Raw genomic sequence first — 27,183 nt, 5'->3', positions numbered from 1 at the left:
CTGGATTTTCAGCTACACTGCTCATTACAGCTGTATAATGTCCTCCATGCTGTTGCGGCTTGTATATATGTGATAGATCTGGATAAAAGAGCAAGATGCTCCTTGGGCAGTGCCTAATTTCTAACTCAGACAAAACTCAGAACTAGAGAGAGCCCGCTAAAAAAAATTACAGGTCATATCATGGCCAAAAATAGTGTTATTACTCATGTACACATTTATGACAGCTTATTCTTAAACGTCAACTGAAAAATTAGGCATGCTTCAATGTCTGGCTGTTCCTAATTAACCTAGATTCACATGCACTTTATTTGTACATCACTTTATATTAATGGTCATGTTGGGGGCATTTGTTTTCAATTTATGGTTTGGTAGGATTATACCATGCTCTGCACATGGACCAGAAGGAGAGACTTACTCAAGACCAGTTTTTAATGCGCCATATATTTCTTCTAGTCTCTCTGGCTGAGGTTCTTTGGAAGAGCTGCTGTTTTTGTGGCCCAGATTATGACTTTTCTTTTGCTTTGCTTGTGGCTTTTTGGGAACTGAAGCATTTCCAAGAAAAGAATTACATCTGTTAAAAAAAAAATTCAAGTTAGACAAGTACTGCATCACAGAGAGGTATACAAATTTTTAACACGCACAGATCTAACCTAAGGCAAATGATATGGTTTCAGAATTCATGAGAAAAAATAAAATATAAAACAAATAAACAAGCAAAAACATAAAAATCTAAAATTGTAGAGAGAAATGGTGGGGCAGGTAGCTAAAACAACCACTTGATCCTTTTCTGATCATCCATTTCAATGTGAAACTATCACAGCGAGATACAAGAATAGATCTGACAGGTAGCCTCTACAAAAACAAAAATGACTGTAAGCACCATCTATGATTAAGTCCTGGAAGATAAGCTACAGAATAAAATTTCTATGAAGCAGAAAAAAAAACCCCGCAAAACTCTTTGCTGGCAGCAATTGCACATTGTGACTTACCTAGATCTTCTTTCTGGTATGCCACTAAAACCGGCAAATGACTGACTCCGAAGAATCCCATTAGGCCCTCCTGGAGGAAATGTCTGGGAGCCTACAGACATATCAGGGCTTCTAAAAGATAACTCTGAAAAATAATCCAGACTTGGTTTTAATGCACAGTCTTTGTGTAGAATTGAATACAATAAGAAGCTTTCGGTGTAATCACATGTGATAAGTGAAGCCTCAACAACAATTGTTGAAGGCAGTGATGGCTTTCAACCTTGGGGGGCTAAAGAGTTCATGCAGAAACTCAGTATCTGTGGTTATTACCTCTAAATAAGAATGTTTAGATCTTGATCTCTATAATTTCTCTAGCTGGGAAGAAACATTTCCATGATATTTAACATTTAATACAGGATTGCTGCATAATGCAAATATGACATATTATATTTTAACGAATATGGTTTCAGTCAACCAAATGTCAAATCTTTGCAGTTAGGATGAAAAGCGTTTGAATTAGGAAAAGAACTGGGTAGAGTCAAAATTTAGGAAAATCCAGAAAAGGGAATATGTAACATTCAGAATTGTATTATATAAATTTCTCTCTTTGTCCTTCTTAATGACCCATCTCTTCTGTGCATTATACATTAGCCCATTGCGTCTGCAGAGGACAGTAATTAGCTGCAGCGGTCACGTGGGTAGACGGCTACATCATCCTTGCAGCCAAGTAAACAAAAACCGATGGGGAGTATCGGCGGATTTATCAGGAGAGTTGATTATTTTTGTATTCAAATTTCCTGCTCTTAGCCCACTTTTTCGTGATCTTGGAAAACTCTTTAAATTGTTATAGAGATTGTCACCTCCAAAAACCCCCCTAAACTACAGTAATCCAAATAGAGTGAATGACGCGGATTCCGAATCTGCAACCCTTATCTCACTACTCACTTGCATTCCCCCACTCTAAGCCTGCAAACTGGCCGTGTGCTACATGCGGATTGATAGAGAGGACTCCTAAGCTCATGGATATAATGGAGAGTACTCCTAGGACTCGTCATCCACATGCAGCGCACAGCCCGTTTGCGGGCTAACAGCGGGGGAATGAAAGCAAGGAGAAAGATAAAAATGTCAGATTCTGATTCAGCGTCTTTTAAGCCATCTACAGAATTCTGTAGTTAAGGTGGGTTTCGGAGGTAACAGATTAAACTTTAAGCCGTTTTCTCCATGAATGGACACCTGAGGCAGCACGGAGTTTAACACAGGTTGTGGACTTGCATTATTGAACTCCGAGTGAGAAGGACAAGTCTTTGCGCATGATGGATAACTGGCCACAAGCAGGTTTAATTCATCATTTGCAGTGGAAGTAACCACTCACCGAACGATTCCCCCATTGATGACAGCAATCATTTTAATGTCATGTCACCAGTGAAATGGTTAGCCATTGCCCAAACTAACTTAGTTTCTAGTGCGTGTGCCCTGTTCTGTTTATTTCACCCCCTTGTGCGTGCCCAGTAACTTAAGTTCTATGGCAGTAGGTACGAGTGGTAGGTCAACTGTTATGCAGCCATTACAGGAAATCTTAGGGCTCTGCTACAGCGGCTAGATATTAGAATGGATGTAACAATGAGGTTGAATCACTTCTAATACCAGGAGGGCATGTTTCTATGAAAAATGCTACTGAAAACAACAACTCTGCACTATTCACTGCCCAGCATGAGAAACACCCCCCCTCCAGAGATAGATGGAGGGGAGAGACATTTCATTAGTAAGTGACCATCTTACAATAAGAAAACCCCTTTAACCCCTTCCCGACATTTGTCGTATGGATACGTAATGGAAAGCCAGTGCTTCCCGCAATTTGCCGTATCCATACGACAAATGGAGAACACCGGTTAAGAAGCGGAGTGTCGCATGTTGCAGCTGACACCCTGTAGTAATGGTGGGGACCGAAGTTAGCTCCGATCCCCGCCATTAACCCCTTAAATGCAGCAGTCAAAACCAATCGCTGCATTTAAGGCGTTTGTAGCGAATCGCCACCCCAGCAACAAAATCGCCAGGGTGCCAGTGGATGCGAGGGAAACCGGAGGCCTAATACTGGCCTCCTGGTCTGCCAAGCACGGAAGCCTTCCAGGCTAGATTAATTCCTCAAGGGGTGTAGTTTTGTACATGGAGTCACTGCTGGGTAGTTTCCACTGTACTGGTACCTTAGGTGCTTTGCAAAAGCGATGCGGTGCCAAGAAACCAATCCAGCAAAGTCTGTACCCCAAAAGTCAAACGCTTCTTCTTCTCTCAGCCCCAAAGTGTGCCCAAACAGCAGTTTATGACCACATATGAGGTATTTCCATACTCCGGAGAAGTGGTTTAGAAATGTTGGGGGGCTTTTTCTTCTTATTTCCTTGTGGACATTGTTGTTGTTTTTTAGCTAAAACTATATATCTTTAATGGAAATTTTTCATTTTCCCGTCCAAATTCTAATAAAAGCTATGAAACACCTGTGGGGTTAAAATGCTCACTACACCCCTAGATGAATTACTTGTGGGGTTTCGTTTCCAAAATGGGATATTTTTGGGGTGTTTCCGTAGTTTTGGCATCACAAGACCTCTTCAAACCCGACATGGTGCCTAAAATAAATTCTAATAAAAAGAAGGCCCCAAAATCCTCTAGGTGCTCCTTCGCTTTTTGCAGAAATTCATATTTAATCCATTTATTTTTTTTGTAAGTTTCACCTCTACTTAATGCTTGTGAAAAAGGGTTAAGAAACTTTCTAAATGCAGTTTTGAAAACTTTGAGGGGTGCAGTTTTTAAAATTGGGTAAATTATGGGGGTTTCTATTGTATGGGGCCTTCAAAGCCACTTCACAACTGAACTGGTCCCTGTAAAAACAACCTTTTGATATTTTCTTGAAAATGTGATACGTTTCTGCTCTGTAACGTCCTAGAAAAAAGGAAGGATGTTCAAAAAACTATGCCAATCTAAAGTAGACATATGGGAAATGTTAATTAGTAACTATTTTGTGGGGTATTACTATCTGTTTCACAAGTAGATACATTTAAATTTAGAAAAATGCTAATTTTTTTCACTAAATTTGGGTGTTTTTCCACAATTAAATATTGAATGTATCGACCAAATTTTACCAATAGCTTAAAGTACAACGTGTCACGAGAAAATCTCAGAATCGCTTGGATAGGTAAAAGCATTCCAAAGTTATTACCATATAAAGGGACACGTCCGATTTGAAAAATACGGCTGTCAGGAAGGTCAAAATTGGCTGCAGCGAGAAGTGGTTAAAGCATAAAAAGCTATATTTAATAAGTGTCAATTAAAAAAAATCTACATGCCAGTTTACTTTATAGGTCATTTGACTTCAGGTTTCTTCAAGGTTAACCCTTCAAACTAAGAATAACAGACCATAAAAACTGGAAACGACACTGAAAAGGTTATTTAACCCCTTCCCGACCACCCCACGTAGATTAACGGGCTGCAGCGCTGGTCCTTGTGCCTGCAGCCCGTTAATCTACGTGTGCTCCTGACAGAGCACACAGGCGGTCCCCGCAGCCCGGCATCTCCCAGTACGGGCTGCTACTAGCAGCCTTAGTACTGGGGGAAAACATCGGGTCGGATCCTGCCTAATATGCCTCCTGTCAGTGTGAAACTGACAGGTATACCTGCAATACATAAGTATTGCAGGGTATTATAACAACGATCCAACAATTGGATCTTCAAGTCCCTAGTGGGACTAAAAAATTTTTTACAAAAAGTAAAATGTCAAAATAATAAAAACGTAAACAAAATAAAAAAATCCCCCTTTTTCCTTTATTATTATAAAAAAATAAAACTATGCATACTTGGTATCGCCGCGTCCGTAACAGCCTGAACTATAAAAATATAATGTAATTTATCCCGCATGGTGATCGCCATAAAAAAAAAACAAAAAACGATACCGGAATCGCTATTTTTCGGCACTTCAGCTCCCAAATAATTGCATAAATAGGGATCAAAAAGTCGCATGTACCCAAAAATTGTACCAATAAAAACTAGATTGTTCCGCAAAAAACAAGCCCTTACACAGCTTTTGTGATGGAAAAATCAAAAAGTTGTGGCTCTTAGAATATGGCGACACAAAAACAAAATAATTTTTTTAAAACCGTGATTTTATCGTGCAAACACCGTAAAACATAAAAAACCTATATACATATGGTATCGCCGTAATGGCATCGACCCACAGAATAAATTAAATATGTAATTTATAGCGCGCGGTGAATGCCGTAAAAAAAAAAAAAAAACAATAGAAGTTTTGACGGCCTAATTACACTAAATTCAGAAAAAACCTATGGGATCAAAATGCTCACCATACCCCTAAACAAATTCTTTTTAGGGCTGTAGTTTTCCAAATGGTGTCACTTCTGCGGGGTGTCCAATGTTTTGGTCCCTCAGGGGCTTTGCAAATGCGACATGACACCCGAAAACCAATTGAGTAAACTTGAACTCCAAAACTCAAATAGCACTCCTTCCCTTCTGAGCCCCGCTGTGTGTCCAAACAGCAGTTTATTACCACATATGGGGTATTGCCGTAATCAGGAGAAATTGCTTTACAAATCTTGGGGCGCTTTTTCTTTATTCCTTGTAAAAATTGATAATTTCTACGTTTTATTGGAAAAAAAATATTTTATTTTTTACGGACTAATTCCACTAAATTCAGCAAAAAACCTGTGGGGTTAAAATGCTCACTATACCCCTTGATGAATTCCTTGAGGGGTGTAGTTTGCCAAATGGTGTGTTTCCACTGTTTTGGCACCACAAGACCTCTTCAAACCTGACATGGTGCCTAAAATATATTCTAATAAAATGGAGGCCCCAAAATCCTCTAGGTGCTCCTGTGCTTCGGAGGTCGGTGCGTCAGTCCATTACCACACTAGGGCCACATGTGGGATATTTCTAAAACTGCAGAATCTGAGCAATAAATGAAGTTGCGTTTCTCAGGTAAAACCTTCTGTTTTACAGAAATTTTTTTTATAAAAATAAGTTTCTGACCCAAAAAAAATAATTTGGTAAATTTCACCTCTACTTTGTTTTAAAGAGTCTCTGTCATGAGTTTATAAGTCCTATCTTCTACCTAATCTTGTCGGCGCTGTAGAGAACAGTGGTTTTTATTTTGAAAAACAATTTTTGAGCAAGTTATGAACAATTTTAGATTTATGCCAATTAGTTCTTAATGACCATCTGGGTGTTTAACTTTTTACCAAGTGGGCGTTGTAAAGAGAAGTAGTGTATGACGCTGACTAATCATTGTCAGAATCTGGGCAATAAATATTGAGTTGCATTTCTCTGGTAAAACCTTTTGTGTTACAGAAAAAAATGGATTCAAATGGATTTTCCGACAAAAAACAAGAAATTTGTAAATTTCCCCTCTACTTTGCTTTAATTCCTGTGAAACACCTAAAGGGTTAAGAAACTTTCTAAATGCTGTATTGAACACTTTGAGGGGTGCAGTTTTTAAAATTAGGTGACTTATGGGGGTTTCTAATATACAAGGCCCTCAAAGCCACTTCAGAACTGAACTGGTACCTACACAAATAGGTTCCAGAAATTTTCTTGAAAATGTGAGAAATTGCTGCTAAAGTTCTAAGCCTTGTAACGTCCTAGAAAAAGAATGAATGTTCAAAAAACGATGCCAACATAAAGTAGACATATGGGAAATGTTAATTAGTAACTATTGTGTGTATTACTACTATCTATCTTACAAGCAGATACATTTAAATTTAGAAAAATGCTAATTTTTGCAAATTTTCTCTAAAATTTGGTGATTTTCACAAACAAATACTGAATTTATTGTTCAAATTTTTCCACTAACATACAGTACAATATGTCACGAGAAAACAATCTCAGAATCGCTTGGGTAGGTAAAAGCATTCCCAAGTTATTACCACATAATTTGACACGTCAGATTTGAAAAAATTTGCTGCGTCCACAAGGCCAAAACAGGCTCAACCCTGAAGGGGTTAATATAGTATGCCATCCAAAACACAAAGTAAGATCATTTCTTTCCTCCATGTAATAAGTGTTCTTTTTGAGCGTTATTTGTATGATTGCTTTTTTTCCTGCATTAAATGTTGTCTGCCAAGTGAAAACGTTTCCATGGTAGCAACTGCTCCACCATATTAATCAGACCCTGCAAGAGCCAACTCCATTTATATCCAGATTAAAACAGTAAAAGCTTGTGAGATTAACAATTCATAGTAGAGGGAAAATCTTCTCCCAAAAAAATTTGTTGTAGCTTACATATTTACGTTTTAAACGAAACAGAATTCGGAAAGTAATTAAGTCGGTGAAAGAACTTTCATTAGTTGGTCTCACCATTTTAAAGAAATACCAAAAGTAGTGCTCGGCACACCAGATTGGAGTGAAATTCTTAATTCTTTTTAATTTATATGTCAATATGCATGTGCGACATTTCGGTCAAGTCAGGACCTTCATCAAGCACTTGAGCGTCCTATATGCGGTCAGCCGCAATACCTAAACGCCTCTCTTATACAAGTCAGAAATTGCAATCAAGTGCATGATGAAGGTCATAACTTGACCGAAACGTCGCACATGCATATTGACATATAAATTAAAAAGAATTAAGAATTTCACTCCAATCTGGTGTGCCAAGTACTTCTTTTGCTAAACAAATTAGATTGGGTCCTGTCATGCCCATGGCCACGGGCCGTCAGGCTCACTCACCTCCTGATGCCCGCAGCCATGGATCTGCGAGCGCTGGCCCCAGTCTCCTCCTCAGGAGTCGCCAGCGCTCACCTTAGCCAGGTCCCGCACCGGACTTTCATGATTAATTAACCCATAGCACCGTGGACTATAAGAAGGGCTCAGCCCCTTCCTCCCACGCCTGAGCGTTGTTATCGTACCCTAAGTTTGTCTATGCAAATGGTCTAGTTTTTCCCAGTTCCCAGTGTTCCCTGCTCCTGTATCCCGTGCTCTCCTGGTCTAGTGCCGTGCTGAGCTGAAGTCGTGCTGTGCTGTATACTACACCTGTCCTGCTTCACCACGCCTGACGTCTATCTGCTGTCTAGTCCCAGCCGAGCCTGCCTTGCTACTGTCCGAGCTACCACAGGTACCCTACATGAACTATAGACCGTAACCTGCACCCTTTTGGCCAGCTGCCATACCGCCAAGGCGTTACGGCCCAGTGGGTCCATGAACCCAACGTGACAGGTCCCTACTCGTGCACCCACTACGGCCTAGTGCTGTCCGAACCCCTGGCAATCATTTTAAAGAAACAGTTAAAGGGTCCCCCCCAGGAAAAATGCATTTTTGTCTGGAGGGTAGACGTCCACCCCAACCTGACCATTATACTTTCCTTATTCCCACCGCTCTTGAAATCAGGATCTTCATACTGTTCTCCACCAGAGCTGCCTGTTCAGGTCTCGAGCAGGGGTGGTCATGAGCTGCCGGTGAACCTGTACAGGAAACCACTCTGCACAATATTTCCTGTACAGGTTCCCGATGTTGGAGGAGCCTCCCCTAGGAAGACCCTCATAGATTCCCAGAATGGTGGGGACCATGTAAATATATATTTAGTAGTAAGGTGAGGGACACCCACCTGGGCAAAAGCGCGATTTTCAGTTTTTTTTAAATACATATGGGACATCACTGTTATATCAGAGATATAGGGGGATGCGTTAAAGAGTAGAAGTTAATTTTGGGTAGCAGGGAAGACACTGTTACGTCTATGGTCGCGGTCCATCGTTCTGACTTGCCCTCCGACGGCCGAGGCCATGGACACGTGAGTTCTCCCTTCTGTGAGACGCAGGCACTCACTTCGCAGAGCGCAACTACTCGATTGGGGATAGGGAGTTACTGGCCATCAGGCTGGCCCTGCAGGAGTGGAGAAACCAACTGGAAGGCACAGCTCATCCTATCCGGATCTTTACGGACCTCAAGAACCTGACCTATCTTCAGACGGCTCAACGGCTGAATCCTCGTCAAGCCAGGTGGTCGCTGATCTTTGCCCGGTTTCGATTCGAACTCCACTACCGACAAGAATGTGAGGGCCGATGCCTTGTCCAGGTCGTTTGAGAGAGAGAGAGAGAGGACAGTGTGGAGTCCCCACAGAATATTATTGATCCTTCCTGCATCTTCTCTGTTAACCCTCTGCAAGTTAGAGGCATTCCTCCGGGAAGGACTTTTGTACATCTGGCTGACCGAGGAAGAATCCTTCGCTGGGGGTCACAGTTCCAAGCTGGCAGGTCACGCGGGTGCCCGTAAGACCTGAGACCTAATTGCCCATCAGTTCTGGTGGCCCACTCTGCCCAAAGACATCATGGAGTTTGTCTCCTCCTGTATGGTATGCGCAGCAAATAAAGTTGCCCACTCCAGATCAGCTGGTCTGCTCCAGCCACTGCCTGTGCCAAATGCCCCCATGTTGCGATGGGCTTTGTCACGAATCTGCCTCCCTCTGCTGGATGCAGTGTGATCTGGGTGATGGTGGATCGATTTTCCAAAATGGCTCATTTTGTTCTGCTGACTGGCCTACCTTCTGCTGCTCGACTGGCCGACCTCTTCGTTCAACACATATTTCGTCTGCACGGCTTGCCCCTGCATATTGTCTCGGATCGAGGGATCCAGTTCACTTCGAAGTTCTGGAGAGTAGTCTGCATTAAATAGTGCCATTAAAACCTACAATTGGTCCCGCAAAAAAAAACAACCCATCTTATGGCTGTGTTAACGGAAAAATATAAGTTTTCAGAAGGAAATGAGGAAAAAACAAAAATGGCTGCGGCAGAAAAAGGGTAAAGATCATTGTCTCTTTATTTCTGTATCTAATAACGTCCCACTAGTTAGATGCCCTGAGGGCAGCATCAAGTAGTGCCAGAGAACGGATTCCAACACCTTATTACTTGTCAATGATCTGTGCATATGTAGAAAGATGCCAAATCAGTGGCAGGTGGGTGGTGTCCTCAATATTCATGAGCTGCAGATAACCCCACCCACTTGAAAGGGAATCGGTCACCAGGTTTATGCTGCCCCTTCTGAGGGCAGCATAAAGTAGTGCCAGAGACCCGGATAACTGATGAATAAGCAATGCAGCATTGAAATCAGTTCTTTTTATAAAAATCACTTTTCCTCATGCAGCCCATATTCATAAGCTGTGGCTAGCCCCCACCCACTGTCTAGCCTCACCCACCACTGATTGACAGCTTTCTCCTCATTTTGTGCATAGGTAGAAAGCTGCCAATCAGCGGCCGGAGGGACGGGCTAGCTGCAGTTTACGAATATGGGCTGTATGAGAAAAAGTGATTTTTATCGAAACTACTGATCAGAGACATAGAAGTAATACAGCGTTACAATCAGGGCCTCTGGCACTACTTTATACTGCCCTAAGATGGGGCAGCATAAACCTGGCAACAGATTCCCTTTCAGGTCAAGTTACATTCTGTGAAAAACTATAACATCACATTTGGAAGGAATCTAGTAAACAAACATTTAATTTAGCTTTCATGTTTAAAGAAAAAGAGGTTACTATGACTAGAGATGCTAGAAGTGACAGAATGAACACTTTGGGGCAGATTTACGGCTACTGTATAAGTTTTAGATAGTGTAAACTGTAGGCAAGGGAGTCAGAAAATGCGCCAAACTTGTCAAAGTAATGCACGAAGTATGATAGATTTGGCGGACCTAGCTAAACGTGTTAGACACTTCTCTCTACCTTATACAATCTCTTGGTTGACTTAATTTACGCCAGTTTTTTGTGCCCCTTTTCCGCTAAACCACAGTCCCGTTCCTGCTAAGCCATGCCCCCTTGTCGATCGTGGTAAAAAAATAAATAAAAAAGCGTATAAAACAGATAATACATTTGGCCCACAGCTGGTCCATTTTAAATAGTCAATTTTAACCCCTTAATGACCGCCGATACGTCTTTTTACGGCGGTCATTAGTGGGCTTTATTCTAGAGCGCCGCCAAACTACGTCGCTGCATTAGAATAAAGTAAACAGAGCAGGGAGCCGTGAAATCTCCCTGCTGTCAGCTGCCAGAAGCAGCTGAGTGCTGGGGGCGTCCCTGCTCTGCCGGGTGAGATCGATATTAGTATCGATCTAACCTGTTTAACCCTTCAGATGCGGTGCACAATAGCGAGCACCGCATCTGAATGGTTTTGGAGAGAGGGAGGGAGCTCCCTCATCTCACCGACACCCGGCGATAAAATCGCCGAGTGTCTGTGTCTTCTATGGCAGCCGGGGGTCTAATAAAGACCCCCAGGTCTGCCTGCAGCGAATGCCTGCTAGATCATGCCGCAGGCATGACCTAGCAGATGCCTGTCCGTTTTAAACGGACAGGCAGTAATACACTGCAATACAAAAGTATTGCAGTGTATTATAATAGCGATCGGAGGATAGGGAAGTCCCCTAGTGGGACTAGTAAAAGAGTAAAAAAAGTTAAATAAAGTTAATTTTAAAAAAAAGTGAAAAAAAAAAAAATGAAAAACCCAGCTTTTCCCCTTACAAAATGCTTTACTATTAAAAAAAACTACAATAAAGCAAAAAAGTTACACATATTTGGTATCGCCGCGTCCGTAACGACCCCGACTATAAAGCTGTTACATTATTTAACCCGCACTGTGAACGCCGTAAAAAATAAAATAAAAAACAATGGAAAAATTGCTGTTTTCTGTTAATCCTGACTTAAAAAAAATGTGATAGAAAGTGATCAAAAAGTCGCATCTACTCTCAAATGGTACCAATAAAAACTGCAAGTCGTCCCGCAAAAAACAAGACCTTATACAGCTATGCCGACGCAAAAATAAAAAAGTTACAGCTCTTCGAATGTGACAATGGAAAAATCTAAAAAATGGCTTGGACATTAGGGCCCAGAATGCCAGCAGGGGGAATGGGTTAAATAGAAATAAAAAGTTAACAAGTAATACACAAAATGCTGGAGAGACTGGAATCACATGTTCATCACAGATCAGTCTTGTGAGGAGGTTATAAACAAAAACAAGTTCATCATGGAGATAACATTTACAGTAATTTGGCTTCAACAACACCACGCTCTGTTATCAATGGTACAGCAACTACATTGGATAACACTGACCGATTTATTTAAAGATACTTTCAAATTTAATGGACATTCAGTTTTTCATTGTAAATTACCACTGGGATTCCTTCGGACAGCCAAATAAATAATTTCTGCCACCTACAATATACAAAGGGTGGCTGTTGATGTCCCTCACAGGTTATCATACTCCTGTAAAGATCTGGTGCCATCACTTATTATAGAGCAGAAGGCCTGGTAGAAGGCTTTAAAATCTTCCACTGGCACTGCTATCACCTGTATTTCACTTTGAAGATAGTAGCCAGTTTTTATCACTGGACCACAGATCTTTTTAAAGGGGATTTGCTAGCTCGCTTGATATTTTACTCTTGATATTTCTGTAATCTCGCAAGATTACGCTGTAAACTGTCATTTAAAACGTGATTGCGCTTGCGTTGCTGTAAATCTCACAGAAACGTTAGCGAAGTGTGAGAATTCTGAATAGACATCACGTCTTGGGTGGAGGTAATGTATATTCATTGTCAGGACACTGCAGTAACGTTATAGTGTGTTTATGTGGCTGCACATAGCGATATAGCTATATCGCTATCTGCAGTGTAAATGAATGGAGAGAAGTGTATGACGCTGTTTGGTCACGGATTGGTCAGCGTCATACACTTCTCTCCACAAAGCCCACTTGGCCAAAAAGTAAGACACGCCCAGTTGTCCATTAAGAAACTCATTAGCATAAAGCTAATATAGGTCATAACTCCGTCAAAAATGAGTTTTTCTAAATAAAAAACACTGCTGTATTTTACATTACAGCGCCGATCACATCATGTACAAGATAGGCCACTTATAATGTGGTGACAGAGCCTCTAAGGCTCAACCAGGTCTGGTCGTTAAGTGGTTAATGTTATGGCTGAACGTAATAGATCTATAGCTTTATAGAAATCTGTACCTTTTTGCGTTTGCTGCAAACCATAACAGGGTTTTCAAATTTAATGAAACTATGGAGCAGCAAAAGTTGTACATTCCAGGAGGGATGACGTGCTGCTGAGGCCAGTGTGTGGCTGCAGTGGTCACGTGTCGCCCCTGAACTGTAAACAAAGACCGGCAGGGAACAATCGAATGGCAGGGTATTTAACGAAGTACTGTGTTTGTTTTTTACTCTTTGACAATTCCTTTAATAAATTTATCGTTCGACAACTTTGCAATATACTAGAAAAATTTGAGGAACAGAAGCCATAACGCCACAGTTATTTAGAATATAATTACGAAATTTTATTAAGACATACAACATAAAATGACATGTATATAAAATTTTAAAGGGATCTAAAAAAATCAGTGTGGTTGCTTCAAGTCAATTAAATCAAGAGTAACTTGCATGAAAGGTTCTTAATAATTATGTACACCTCACAAAGACCAAAGTTAAGTATCTAAGTCATATCTTACAAGCGTACATGCATCCTAGTTATGAAAAGACAGGTTCGGTTTGAGGGAGACAGAGGGTTAATATAAAACCATATACTCCTAAGTGCCCAGAGTCAGAAGGTTGCATGAGTTACGCCATGATGAAAGTAGATCAAGAAAAGAAGGTCAAATTCAAGGCAAACACAATTGGAAAGAAAGATCAAGCATCTAAAGTATTCTTAAAACAGAAAAAGATCTGTTATACATTAGCAGGTGTATATGCAAGCTTACTCATAGAGATGGATAGTATAATATCCCCACACTGCAGCCTGATGTGGTAGCGCCCCGACGCGCGTTTCGCTAATATAGCTTCCTCAGGGGGTAATGTTTTAAGGATTGACAGTGTCAGGTTTATATAGCTGGGTGGGAGTGATTAATATTGATGTTCCGGTGTCTTCCTATGTTCCGGTCTCCGGCGCATGAACGGGAGTCTGACCTGAATCGCGAGATCCCCGCTGTCTGTCGTCACGATCGCTCGCAACTTTACAATATACATTTGGGGCGAGTTATCAATAGTTTTGTAGAATGCTTGAATTTACTAGTCTGATCAATTTGCACCCTTTTGTCGAGCTGGCGCATATGGCATACCTAGCAAATTGCTTCAAGTAGATTATGTTAGAGAATTGTTTTTTCTCCTTATGCCATCTCATAAACTGTTGGAGTAGGCGTAAAGTTTTAAAACCCATTTTTCAAGATCGGTTGTGCGGAGTTTGAAACACAAAAGGCTTTATCACACGGGACGGATTTGCCATAGGATCTGCAATCTCAAATTTCTGCCGCAGATGTGCAGTTTCAAGTGACGCGGATCTGTACGCGGATTAGCAACAAACAATGAGGATAACACACGTGTGGAAATCCACCATCTTTTCTGTTCGGAATCCGCAGGAATAAAATGGTATGCTACTTATATTCACGGATTCCTTTTTTCCATGCTGTGGGAAAAAAAATAAAAATCTACGCAGAAATTTTCCGCACTAAACCCCATTCACAGGTGGTGGAATGTGTGCCAAATCCGACACGTGTGAATGGGGCCTATAATTTCTCAAAGCTGAGGGCTTGTTTCAATTCCACACCATATTCAAGATCTCTGCCCAATTGCAGCAAAGTATATTAGAAAACTATACAAAAAACGCTGAAAATGTGTACCTCCAGTAATGTTTATGTATGGACATCCATCAGAAGAAGAAGATCGGGCAGCAGAAGACCCACCGCAGGAATCGGGCAGTCTAGATAACCATACGGCACCAGAAGCCTCTCCTGCAAAGCTATTATTATAGAAACTTTATAGAAAAGGCTTCCACCATTGCACGGTTGCTTAGGCTATAGTACCCTTTTTAGAAATCACACTGTTCAGAACTAGTCAGCAGTCCCACTTACAATAAGCAAAAGTTAAATCACCCATTCCTTCAGTTGACTAAGATGTGTAAAAATATTCCCTTGTGTATGAAAGTCTCAGAAATAAGCAAATTATTTAATTCAAAACCTACAAAAACATCCCCATCTAAAAAATAAAACCTGTAATTAAATGTGACAAATCCTTAAGCAAACTGTGCCAAGCAACTGGTTCTCAACATTAACCTTTAATCGTGGAAATAACTTCTAGTTTTGAGACTCTGAAATGTCACAGGCTCGGAGGCTCCAACTGTGTTTTTTAAATGAGAAAAAACAGCTTGTGAGCACAGTGCCCACTGACTGCAATGGGACGGCAGTAATTAGGTGGCTGACTTGCTTAGTCAAAGTCATTCTGAGCTTCAGTGGGTAGCAAGGACTGGCATTTCAGACACTTTGAAGGGCTGGCAAATAACTATGTGCACTTCAAGTTCTGTGCCAGTTCCAAGAAGTTGTCACTTTCAATTTGTTCCTTCCTCGGAGGAGGAAGTCAGCTGTTTGCATTAAACGTGCCAGACTTCAGTGTATTAAAGACTATGTAAATGTTTGAAAGTGTTTTTTTTTTGTTTTTTTTAAATAAAAATGTGTATTAGTGTGTGTTAATAAACTTTGTAAATACATTCTATTAAAAATTATTTTCACTTAGAAGATACAAATGCGCTGCATTTTCAATACAGAGCAGCTGTATCTTTCGCTAAATCCTGTTCCCGTCACGTCTGCAGGACGGACTGGTTCAGTGACAGTGGGTCCTGCGTGTCAGAGGCATGTAGGACCTGCTTTCACTGAACCAGTCAGGTCCACGGGACTGATTCAGTGAATAGCGAACGATACAGCGGCACTGTATAGAGAATACAGAGCAGTTGTAGGTTAGAAGTAAAAATTATTTTTAATAAAATGTATTTACAAAGTTTATTAACACACACTAATAAACTTTGTAAATACACTATATAGAAGTTCATTCAACAGCTAAGCCAGCTCCCTTACCAGTTTCTGAATCAGCCATGATGGAGAAGGGCTGGCTTAGCTTATGAATTGAGCCAGGCAGACAGCCCCTTCATCGACACGCAAAGAGGAGGGGGAGCTATATTAAGAGTATATTAGAAAATGTATTCATGTCATAAGAAAAATTTATGAAATAAATAAAAATATGTATTTTCATCGGACAACCACTTTAGGAATTTAGGTATTTTTTGTACATATCAGAAGTGTCACTACTGCTTGTTTGAAAATTACGTTTAAGTGCGAAATTTCCATTTGCTTTTAGCCGCAAAAGGGTACTTGAACTTTTTAAACCATTTTGTCTATACAGCTCATATGCAGACAACTAATCTCTGCTTCATGGTTACAGGCCTCAAACCCTGTGTGTAGTCTGATACTGTAGACAAAACTATAAAGTTTAACTGAAAGCCGTAATTATATGTAAATCTCTCGTTGTATATATGCTTTATATATTTTAAAACCTATTTCCTAAAATGTAATTATATACAACATTTGGAGAAAGACATAACAGGATAGATTTATCAATAGTGGCACAAAGGAGAAATAGAGCGGTTGCCCATAGCTACCAATCAAATTTTAGGTCTAATTCTTTTGAGGCCCTTTTGAAAATGAAAGAAGCAATCTGATTGGTTACTATGGGAAACCATTACCTCCATAGTGTGGTAATAAGAACACTGTGCTGGATATGTGAGAGAAAGGCAAACCAAGCAGCTGAAATCCAGGATCCCTTGATGTATTTAATAGATTGTTATGTATGATAGCTTTGTACAAGCCATTTGTTTTTCTTGACTGGAACAGATGAATGTTCAGCTACATATTCATGGTTGCCACTGGGCTTGTGTGCTCTGTACTATTCAGACTATTTTTGTATACTTTAATTGGAGCTAGCAGCAGGCATCAACAATACAATTTCCTAGTGGGATGCTGGAGATATTGCAATGAAGTAATTAAGGCAAACATCTCTTAAAGACATTTTAGGACTCGAGAAGCATCGAGAAGTTAAAAGGATCAGTGTTCTCTCCATTACTTAGGCTGATTTTGAAGACCGCATTGAAGTGTGTTTTTCATGGTCAGACATTTGCGGTAAGGCTGGGTTCACACAACCTATTTTCAGGCGTAATGGAGGCGTTTTACGCCTCGAATTACGCCTGAAAACACGGCTCCAATACGTCAGCAAACATCTGCCCATTCATTTCAATGGGTTTGCCGATGTACCGTGCCGACGACCTGTAATTTTATGCGTCGCTGTCAAAAGACGGCGCGTAAAATAACAGCCTCGTCAAAGAAGTGCAGGACACTTCTTGGGACGTAATTGGAGCCGTTTTTCATTGAATCCAATGAAGAACAGCTCCAAATTACGTCCGTAATTGACGCCTCGCAAAACGCGAGTACGAGCAATTACGTCTGAAACGCAGGAGCTGTTTTCTCCTGAAAACAGCTCCGTAATTTCAGCCGTAATGGACGTTATCGTGTGCACATACCCTTACTCTATGGGAACATGTTAAAATCTGTACACACAGTATCGTGGTTTGTGGCACCTTTTTCTGTGTTGGTGGTCAGTGGCATTTTTTTTCCTAAACAAAACCCAAGCATGCTCTAGGTACTGAGTTTGTCACCATAGACTTCAATAGGCTAGGACAGGGGTCTCAAACTCGGCCGGGTAAGTGGGCCGCATATAGAAAAAATGGGAAGTTGACGGGCCGCATTACTTTCACATTTGATACAATACAAAATTATTGTTAATCAATTAGTTATTTGAACTACTATAACACTATATTACTAGAATAATAATACTACATTACTATAATAATAGCGCTAGGTTTAAAATGTTAGATATTTCTCCACGTGCTTATTTCAACAATCCAGCTTTCCAGTTTAAGTGTCGCTAAATGCAGTCCGGCGGCTCAGTTAGCACACATGTCAAGATTGGGCAGCCCCTTTTTAGATAGTGCCGCAGTGCCCTCTGTGGATAATGCAACACACCCCTAGATAAGGCCACAGTGCCCGCTGTAGATAAGGCCACAGTGCCCGCTGTAGATAAGGCCACAGTGCCCGCTGTAGATAAGGCCACAGTGCCCGCTGTAGATAAGGCCACAGTGCCCGCTGTAGATAAGGCCACAGTGCCCGCTGTAGATAATGCAACACACCCCTAGATAATGCCAGTGTCCTCTTCAGATACTGTCACACACCCACTTGTAGAGGCTGCCACAGTGCCCTCTGTAGAGGCTGCCACAGTGCCCTCTGTAGAGGCTGCCACAGTGCCCTCTGTAGAGGCTGCCACAGTGCCCTCTGTAGAGGCTGCCACAGTGCCCTCTGTAGAGGCTGCCACAGTGCCCTCTGTAGAGGCTGCCACAGTGCCCTCTGTAGAGGCTGCCACAGTGCCCTCTGTAGAGGCTGCCACAGTGCCCTCTGTAGAGGCTGCCACAGTGCCCTCTGTAGAGGCTGCCACAGTGCCCTCTGTAGAGGCTGCCACAGTGCCCTCTGTAGAGGCTGCCACAGTGCCCTCTGTAGAGGCTGCCACAGTGCCCTCTGTAGAGGCTGCCACAGTGCCCTCTGTAGAGGCTGCCACAGTGCCCTCTGTAGAGGCTGCCACAGTGCCCTCTGTAGAGGCTGCCACAGTGCCCTCTGTAGAGGCTGCCACAGTGCCCTCTGTAGAGGCTGCCACAGTGCCCTCTGTAGAGGCTGCCACAGTGCCCTCTGTAGAGGCTGCCCCAGTGATGTCAGGGGCTTGCCCAGAGCTGGAGTCCCAGGCAGAGCGCTAGTAGGCTCTTCCTGGGACTCCAGCTGTGCTCCTGACATCACTGGGACTCCTGCTCTGGGGAAGCCCCTGACATCATTGTCGATGTATGGACAGCGATGTCAGAGGCTTCCCCAGAGTCCCGGAGCAGAGCCGATAATAGCGCTCTGCCCGGGACTCCGCTCTGGGTTAGACCCTGACACACTGTCCATATATGGGCAGCGATGTCAGGGAATTCCACAGAGTCCCGGAGCAGAGCCGACACCAGCGCTCTGCTCGGGACTCCGGCTCTGGGGAAGCCCCAGACATCGCTGTTCATATGTGGACAGCGATGTCAGGGAATTCCACAGAGTCCAGGAGCAGAACCGACACCAGCGCTCTGCTCCGCTCTGGGCAAGACCCTGACACACTGTCCATATATGGGCAGCGATGTCAGGGAATTCCACAGAGTCCCGGAGCAGAGCCGACACCAGCGCTCTGCTCGGGACTCCGGCTCTAGGGAAGCCCCAGACATCGCTGTTCATATGTGGACAGCGATGTCAGGGAATTCCAGAGTCTCGGAGCAGAGCCGATACTAGCGGCTCTGTGTCCCGCGGGCCGCAGATGACAGCCCCAGGGGCCGCATGCGGCCCGCGTGCTTGAGACCCCTGGGCTAGGATATGCCTATAAACTAAAAAAAAATAAAAAAATAATAAAATAATAATGTGTACAAAAATACACCATTAAATACTTTCAAATTGCATCAAAGAACTCCTGTGGTTTTCTAAACACAAAAAAAACCTCAGGGTATATTCACAAGTGGCAGGTTAGTTGAATACATTTCTGTGGCTGAAAAAGGTCTGCAACATGTCTGCTGCATGTGACCCTTCGTGATAAACGCCTCATGCAGGCAGACACGGAGTCTGTATGGCAGTACGATCTCTCTTTTATGGAGACGTAGTACCTGCCGTACAGGCTCCATTGGAATACGTGTTTATAGATATATTCTCCCCTAGAAGCAAAGATTCTATGAGAGAATACCTCAGTACATATGGAGTCTGATGAAACATTTCACTTTTTTTTTTTGGTCAGATTTGTTACAGAATTAGAAAAAAGAAACCAAAACTCATTTGAAAAATCGGTGGCATATGGGGGTACAGTAGATGCCTCATGCACCTCTATGGCAGACCCAATACAGTTTCATACAAAACAGAGCCATAATATAGCCGTGTGCATGAGCGTGATCTATCCTCAAATACTCCTTTTCAAACGGGTTTAAAATTTTGTGCGGATTAATCTCTTAAAATATATATATATATATATATATATATATATATATATATATATATATATCTTTACAGCAGTTAGTGCTCCTTTTTTCCCTGATAGAGCTCAAAATCACTGACAATTTTAAAACACAATATGCTGGCTGCATGCAGCCACCACTAGTGGGAGCATGGGAGCTAACTGCATATTGTCATACATTCAACTTCATGATAATTTAGTATGCAGTAAGCTCCCATGCTCCCTCTAGTGGCAGCTGCATGCAGCCAACATATTCGGTTTTAAAATCAATGCGCTGTATCCGAAAAAATGCAGCTCTGGTTGCTATAATTAAATTCTAGATATAAATTTATCACAGAATTGGGACCTATAAATGACAATGATAAAAGCGGAGATACACTCTATAGTGATCACTGAGGGAGGCGTTTCCTCAATTTATGAACTACATTTTAGATATCGCCAGACCCATCGAGCAGCCTATCTCCTGTGGGAACAAAGGATCGGGGATATTGAAACAAAACATGCCGGATCCTTAGTTACCCCGGCATCTACTGTGGGGAAAATTGCAAGGCCTCCATACACATTAAATGGGGTTTGGCTGTGTTTTGTCTAATGTGTCATTTCAAAAGGGTGAGGACCTGTTAGTTTATTTTTTAACCCTCTCCAACCCTCCTGCAAAATTTGAAAACTCCCAGATAACCCCTTTAAGGGCAGCACATTACATGGATTGGTCTGCTCTACTTAAAGAGGCTCTGTCACCAGATTATAAGTGCCCTATCTCCTACCTAATGTGATCGGCAGTGTAATGTAGATAACAGTTGTTTTTATTTTGGAAAACGATCATTTTTGAGCAAGTTATGAGCAATTTTAGATTTATGCTAATTAGTTTCTTAATAGAGAACTGGGAGTTTTTTACCTTTTTACCAACTGGGCATTGTAAAGAGAAGTGTATGACGCTGACCAATCAGCGTCAAACACTTCTCTCCATTCATTTTTAGCTGTGCGGTCACATACTCCCACATTAACTTTACCTAAGTGTCTTGAGAGTGAATAGACATCGCTTTCAGCCAGGATGTGATGTCTATTCACACTCCCGACACTTCGGTAAAGTTTCTGTGGGACTTACTCACACAGCACATTGTGATCTCGCTAAATCACGTTGTGCTGTGATTAAGTCCCACACAAACTTTACCGAAGTGTCGGGAGTGTGAATAGACATTGCATCCTGGCTGAAAGCGATGTCTATTTTCTCAAGACACTTATGTAAAGTTAATGTGGGAGTGTGTGACAGCACAGCGCGATCTCGCGAGATCACGCTATGCTGCGATTACAGCTAAAAATGAATGGAGAGAAGTGTATGACGCTGATTGGTCAGCGTCATACACTTCTCTTTACAACGCCCAGTTGTTAAAGAGGTAAAAAACGCCCAGTTGTCTCTTAAGAAAAACTAATTTGCATAAATCTAAAATTGATCATAACTTGCTCAAAAATGATCGTTTTCTAAAATAAAAACCACCGTTATCTACATTACAGCGCTGATCAGATTATGTAGGAGATGGGGCTCTTATAATCTAGAGACAGAGCCTCTTTAAGTCTAAACAGAAAATTCAGGTAACATATCTGCTTTAAAATTAAAGGGTGAATAATGTATATATTGAAACTAAAACCCTGCTGCTGGATTGCTTTAGATTTATTTGTCCAGGTTGATGCATCTTCTACAATCATGATTTTTACATTTGCGGTTATCAAACACAAAATGCAGTCTATGGATGGAAGTCACATGAGGTGTGATCACTGCAAAGTCAGGAGGGAAAATGGTGCTGCAGGCCAATAAATTCTGAATGCACTTTTATGCAGTACATAAAACGTAGCAGTAAATGAATTAAGCCTAGAGATATTAAAGTCCTCTTAGATAATGTAACCTAATAACAGAGAGCAGTACAAAAAAAAAAAAAGTGTATATTTGTTCATTGAGGACATATTAAAACAGAAGGTAATGAATGCATACGTACAGCATAGGGACAAAAGCATTGGGATACCTACACATTACACCTACAGGAGCTTTTCTGACATCTCAGTCTAAATCCATAGGCATTATTATGGAGTAAGTTCCCCTATTGCAGCTAAAACAGTTTCCACTTTTCTGGGAAGGTTTTCTACAAGATTTCGGAGAGCATCCAGAAGAGCATTTGTGAGTTCAGACGCTGATGTTTGACGGGAGGGCCTGGCTCGCAATCTCAGTCATAGTTTATCCCAAAGGTGTTTTATGGGGTTGAGATCAGAGCGCTGTGTGGGCCAGTAACATTTTTCCAAACCAAAACGCACCCAACCATGCCTTTATGGGCCTTGATTTGTGCACTGGGGCACAGTAACACTGGAACAGAACAGGGCCGAACCCCAAACTGTTACCACAAAGTTGGAAAAATACAATTGTCCAAAATGTCTTGGTATGATAAAGCATTAAGATTTCACTTAACTGGAACTAAGGGGCCTAGACCAACACCTTAAAAATAACCCCATAGCATTATCCCTCCTCCACCAAACTTTACAGTTGGCACAATACAGTCAGGCAGGTAAGGTTCTTCTGGCATTTGCCAAACCCACTCATTCATCAGACTGCCAGATAGAGAAGCGTGATTTGTCATTCCACAGAACACAATTCCACTGCTGCAAAGTCCAGTGGCAGCGTACTTGGGGATGTAAATCTTGCATACAGCTGCTCGGCCATGGAAACCCACGCCTGTTCAGTGCACAGTTTTTGATAGAATGTTAATGCCAGAGGAAGTTTGGAACTCAGCAGTTAATGAGTCAGCAGAGCATTGGCGACTTCTATGCACCTCAGCAATCGGCGACCCCACTCTAAGGGCCTGTTCACATCAGTGTTGCCCTGTGTCAACTGCGCTATTGATTCCGTCAAAACAATGGAACCCTGTCACAATGGTGACAAACGGAAACCTTTAGTAACGTTTCCATCACCATTGAGATCAATGGTGATGCAAACGGAAGCTAAGGTTTCAGTTTGCCTTTCCGTTGAGGGGTTAAACTGACGGAAACCTCTGATGGATCCCCTCAACGGAAGGGCAATGCTGATGTGAACACAGCCTACCTTTACGTGGTCTGTTACTTCGTGGCAGAGTTGCTGTGGTTCCTAAAAGCTTCCACTTTGCAATAATACCACTCACAGTTGATCTAGGAGGGAAGAAATTCATGAACTGACTTGTTGCAACGGTGGCCTCCTATTATATAGTACCACGCTGCAATTCAGTGAGCTCTTTAGAACAACCCATACTTTCAAAAATGTTTGTAAAGGCAGACTACATGGCTAAGTGCTGGATTTTATAGACCTGTAGTTATGGGACTGATCCATTATAGGGTACATACAATTTATTTTTTATTCCACTATTTTTGGGTGCTAAGGTGACCAAAGAAACAAATTCAGTTTTTTTGTTTAATTTACGGCGTTCAGCCTCCGGATTAAATAGCGTCGTATTTGAATAGTTCAGGATTTTCCAGATGCAGCAATACTAATTATGTTTATTTATTTTTTGTATTACTTTAGGGAAAACCATGGAAAAAGTTTTTTTTTAAACCTTTAACATATTTTTTTTGCAGATTACTAAACTTTATTTTTCATAGGCTCCGTAGGGGACTTGAACACTGCAATACTTCTGTACTGCAGTGTATTGCACTTTTTCCGGCTCCTATTATTAATTGGAGCACCAAGATGAGAGACCTTGACAACCATCGGTACCCTGCGATTGCATTTGGGAAAGAGTGGGAAAGCGAGTGACAGAGGGGACTCTCCCCCCCCCCCTCTTTCTACGAGCTTAGACGATGTGGTCACTATTGACAGCAGCATCTAAGTAGTGGATCAGCCGGGCTCGGAGTTATATCTAATCACGACCGTTAGTTCAAGGTGCCGGCTGTCATAATGCAGCTGACACCTGCAATATATGGAGTAGACGTCTTCCACCCGCTTTATGATGTACAGTTACATCATGGTGCAGGAAGGAATTATAGCAGATTGGTCAGATATTTATGCTGCCTTGTCTGAGGGCATCATGAGGAAGTGACGGACACACTGTTTCTGTCACTTATTAGTTATAGTTATTGAGTATTTAGAACTTATATTTGCGGCACGAGTATATTCATGCTCCCCCACTCTCCAGCCACTAATTGACAATTCTCTTCCGATCACTGTAATGTAGGGAGAAAAGTGTCAATCAGTGGCTAGTGTAAATAAATATACTTTTATTTACATACTTGTGTCGATGGCTGCACGCCACCTACAAAACTTTAAAGGGATTGCCCAGGCTGGGGGCTGTTTTTCATACGGACTGCCTTTCTACAGGATGACTCATCAGTATGATTGTGGGGGTCCGATGCCCGGACCCCACACTGAGCAGCTGTTACCAGTAGCGGATCCCCATATGGGCGTTTCGGGCGGTCGCTCGGGGCCCAAGGCTTGCAGGGGGCCCATAGCTTCCCACACTGCACACAAGTGAACCAAAACTCTCCAGGGCTGCTGCTGCGGCGGGGGAAATGTGCAGGGGGAGTCAATTGCGGCCAGGGAACAGGGGCACAGCACATCAGCTGTAGAGAGCAGACTGTCAGAGATTGTGATGGGCAGGTGCTGGAGTCTCCCTGACAGTCTGCTCCTCTGTGCTGCTGTGCACTCTCCCTCCTGTCTAAACCTCCAGCAGCTGCCTGATAACGGCAAAACTGAAACTAGAGGGTGAAGGACCTGTGGTGACGTCACAGTCACATGATTAAGGTCCTGGAGGCTGCCAGAGACAAGCACCGCAGAAGAGACTGGTAAGTAAGTAAGAGAGAGTGTGTGTGTGTGTGTGTGTGTGTGTGTGTGTGTGTGTGTGTGTGTGTGTGTGTGTGTGTGTGTGTGTGTGTGTGTGTTAATGTAAGTCTATATAGTGTGTGCTGTGTATATAGTGTCTATATTGTAAGTCTATGTAGTGTGTGTGTGTGTGTGTGTCATAATGTAAGTCTATATAGTGTGTGCTGTGTATATAGTGTGTGCTGTGTTTATAGTGTCTATAATGTAAGTCTATATAGTGTGTGTGGTTTGAATATATAGTGTTTGGTGTTAGTGTGAATTGTATATAGGGTGTTTAATGTAACATTTTTTGTGTGCAAAATAATTTCCCACCCATAGAGCCCTCTGCAGTAAGTCAGATGCTCAGAACCCCCCCCCCCCCCCTGCAGTATAATCTCCCCCATGGAGCCCTCAGTAGTTATTATACTCAAGGGGGGGGGGGGTCAGAGCGTTTGATTGACTGTTCAGGGTTCTATAGGGGAATAACTCCTTCCCCCCCCCCCCAAGAGCCATAAAGGCGGATTTACACGAACGTGTAATACGTCCGTGCAACGCGCGTGCTTTTCACGCGCGTCGCACGGACCTATACAAGTCTATGGGGCAGTGCAGACTGTCAGTGATTTTTGCGCAGCGTGAGTCCGCTGTGTAAAACTGACGACATGTCCTATATTTCTGCGTTTTTTGCGCATCACGCACCCATTGAAGTTAATGGGTGCGTGAAAATCACGCATGCCACGCGGAGGCACCTCCGTGGGATGTGCGTGATTTGCTCAACAGCAGTATAACTATGATTGCAAACAGAAAAGCACCACGTGCTACAAACATACAAACAGAGTGTCATAATGATGGCGGCTGCGCGAAAGGCACGCAGCCGCGCATCATATGGTGATGACACACGGAGCTGTTAAGTGCCTTTTGCGCGCGCAAAACGCCACATTTTTTGCGTGCGCAAAGCGCACACGCTTGTGTAAATCCGCCCTAAGTGTCAGACACTTAGACCCTCCCATAGGGCACTCAGCAGTCAGTCAAATGCACTGGGGAGGGGTGTCTGACTGCTTAAAGGGTAACTAACGAAAAATTTTAAAAAAATTACATGTCATAGTGACATGTCAAATGTTCTAATCGGTGGGGGTCCGGGCACTGAGACCCCACCAATCGCTGAAACAAAGTGGCAGAAGCGCTCAGGTGAGTGCTTTGCCACTTTGTTTCTGATCGTCTTTCCTCTGATAGCCGAGCATGCGGTGTATGGGCACAACAGAAAGTCTATGAGTCCGTACACCGCGCCGAGAAAAGACAGTCAGAAATTAAGTGGAACAGCGCTCACCCGGGCACTCCTGCTGCTTTGTTTTAGTGATCGGTGGTGGTCTCAATGCTGGGACCCCCATCAATCAAAACTTCTGACATATCACTCTCACTATGACACGCCAAATGTTTTTTAAAAGTTTAGTTACCTCTTGGGGACTGAATTTATTGGTTTGAGTTAATGTATGGGCCTGGGTCTTAATTTGCTTAGGGGTCTGGGGTATGAGACAATTTATGGTGTTTATTTCTGAATTTTTATGTTGCTATAGATGCTGAAAATGGCTACAGAATCAAGGGGAAAAGATGTCTCATCAGGAAACTCTGCAGTCATCAGGAGAAGTCGCCATAACGGTCTGTGTCAGATGGAGAAGAAAAGAGAACGACCCATCAGTGAAGACATCACCTGTGAGTCATTGCATTTATAGATCTGTCACCTCTCCTGACATGTCTGTTATCGGAAATCCTTGTATTCCACATAAAGTCTTTGTGTACCCAGGACTAATAGACAAATGCGTGTTACCATTCCCCTTGTCAGGAGGATGTGTCCCTACACAGTGTGATACTGTCAGCGATGGTTGGAGACTGTCAGTGTGTAGGGACACAGCCCTTTGACAAGGGGAATCGTAGCACTCATTTGTCAATGCTCACACAGAAAGGTGGTGTTTAATATAGACATGACGTGGCAGGGCGGTGGTGGAGAAGGGGGCCCAAGCTTGTGGAACAGCCCAGGGCCCATGGTTTACTTAATCCGCCACTGGCTGTTACGGCTGCAGCAGGGCGCCAGAAGCGATAAAGTGTCGGTGCCGAAACAGCGAATAGGAGCAGAGCTGCAGTAAACAGCACAGCCACTATACAGTGGTCAGAGCCATCTTCCAGCACCAACCCTGCATAGCTTCTGGCGCCCAAAGGCAGCCATAACAGATTATCGTGTTGGGTCCGGGTGTCGGATATTTGCCGATCATATACTGATATCCTATCCTGTGGATAGGTCATCAGTATAAAAAACAGCCCCCAGCCTGGACAACCGCTTTAACTAATGAGCGGCACCACACTTAAATCAGCATGTCTGTCACTTCTTTATGCGGTCCTCAGATATAGGGGCATAAAAATCTGACCGATCTGTCGAAGTGCTGGTGGATAGTCGTATGGAACAGAGAAAAAGCATTGCAAATAAGAGGAACAGCACGGGAGAAGTCTGACT

The 27,183-nt window shown here is 42.6% G+C and overlaps 2 protein-coding genes across 8 annotated transcripts in view; one reads left to right on the top strand and one right to left on the bottom strand.

Moving 5' to 3' along the window:
- Positions 1-27,183, bottom strand: part of RIPOR2 (RHO family interacting cell polarization regulator 2) — a 157,394-nt gene that overhangs the window by 88,367 nt on the left and 41,844 nt on the right. For all 7 annotated transcript variants that reach the window (XM_075826557.1, XM_075826552.1, XM_075826553.1 and 4 more), the window contains exons 2-3: positions 990-1,113; positions 416-571 (exon numbers count right to left, since the gene is read on the bottom strand). In XM_075826557.1, coding sequence (XP_075682672.1) covers positions 416-571; positions 990-1,113 — 280 coding nt within the window. The remainder of the gene's footprint in view (positions 1-415; positions 572-989; positions 1,114-27,183) is intronic.
- The window catches only part of CARMIL1 (capping protein regulator and myosin 1 linker 1), a 489,111-nt gene continuing 486,367 nt past the window's right edge, over positions 24,440-27,183 (top strand). Inside the window, exons 1-2 of the mRNA XM_075826549.1 lie at positions 24,440-24,664; positions 26,252-26,387. The gene's annotated coding sequence lies outside the window, so the exon portion shown is untranslated. The remainder of the gene's footprint in view (positions 24,665-26,251; positions 26,388-27,183) is intronic.

This window comes from Rhinoderma darwinii, chromosome 5, assembly GCF_050947455.1.
Source record: "Rhinoderma darwinii isolate aRhiDar2 chromosome 5, aRhiDar2.hap1, whole genome shotgun sequence".
NCBI classification, from domain to species: domain Eukaryota; kingdom Metazoa; phylum Chordata; class Amphibia; order Anura; family Rhinodermatidae; genus Rhinoderma; species Rhinoderma darwinii.
This window is presented reverse-complemented; position numbering and strand designations above follow the sequence as displayed.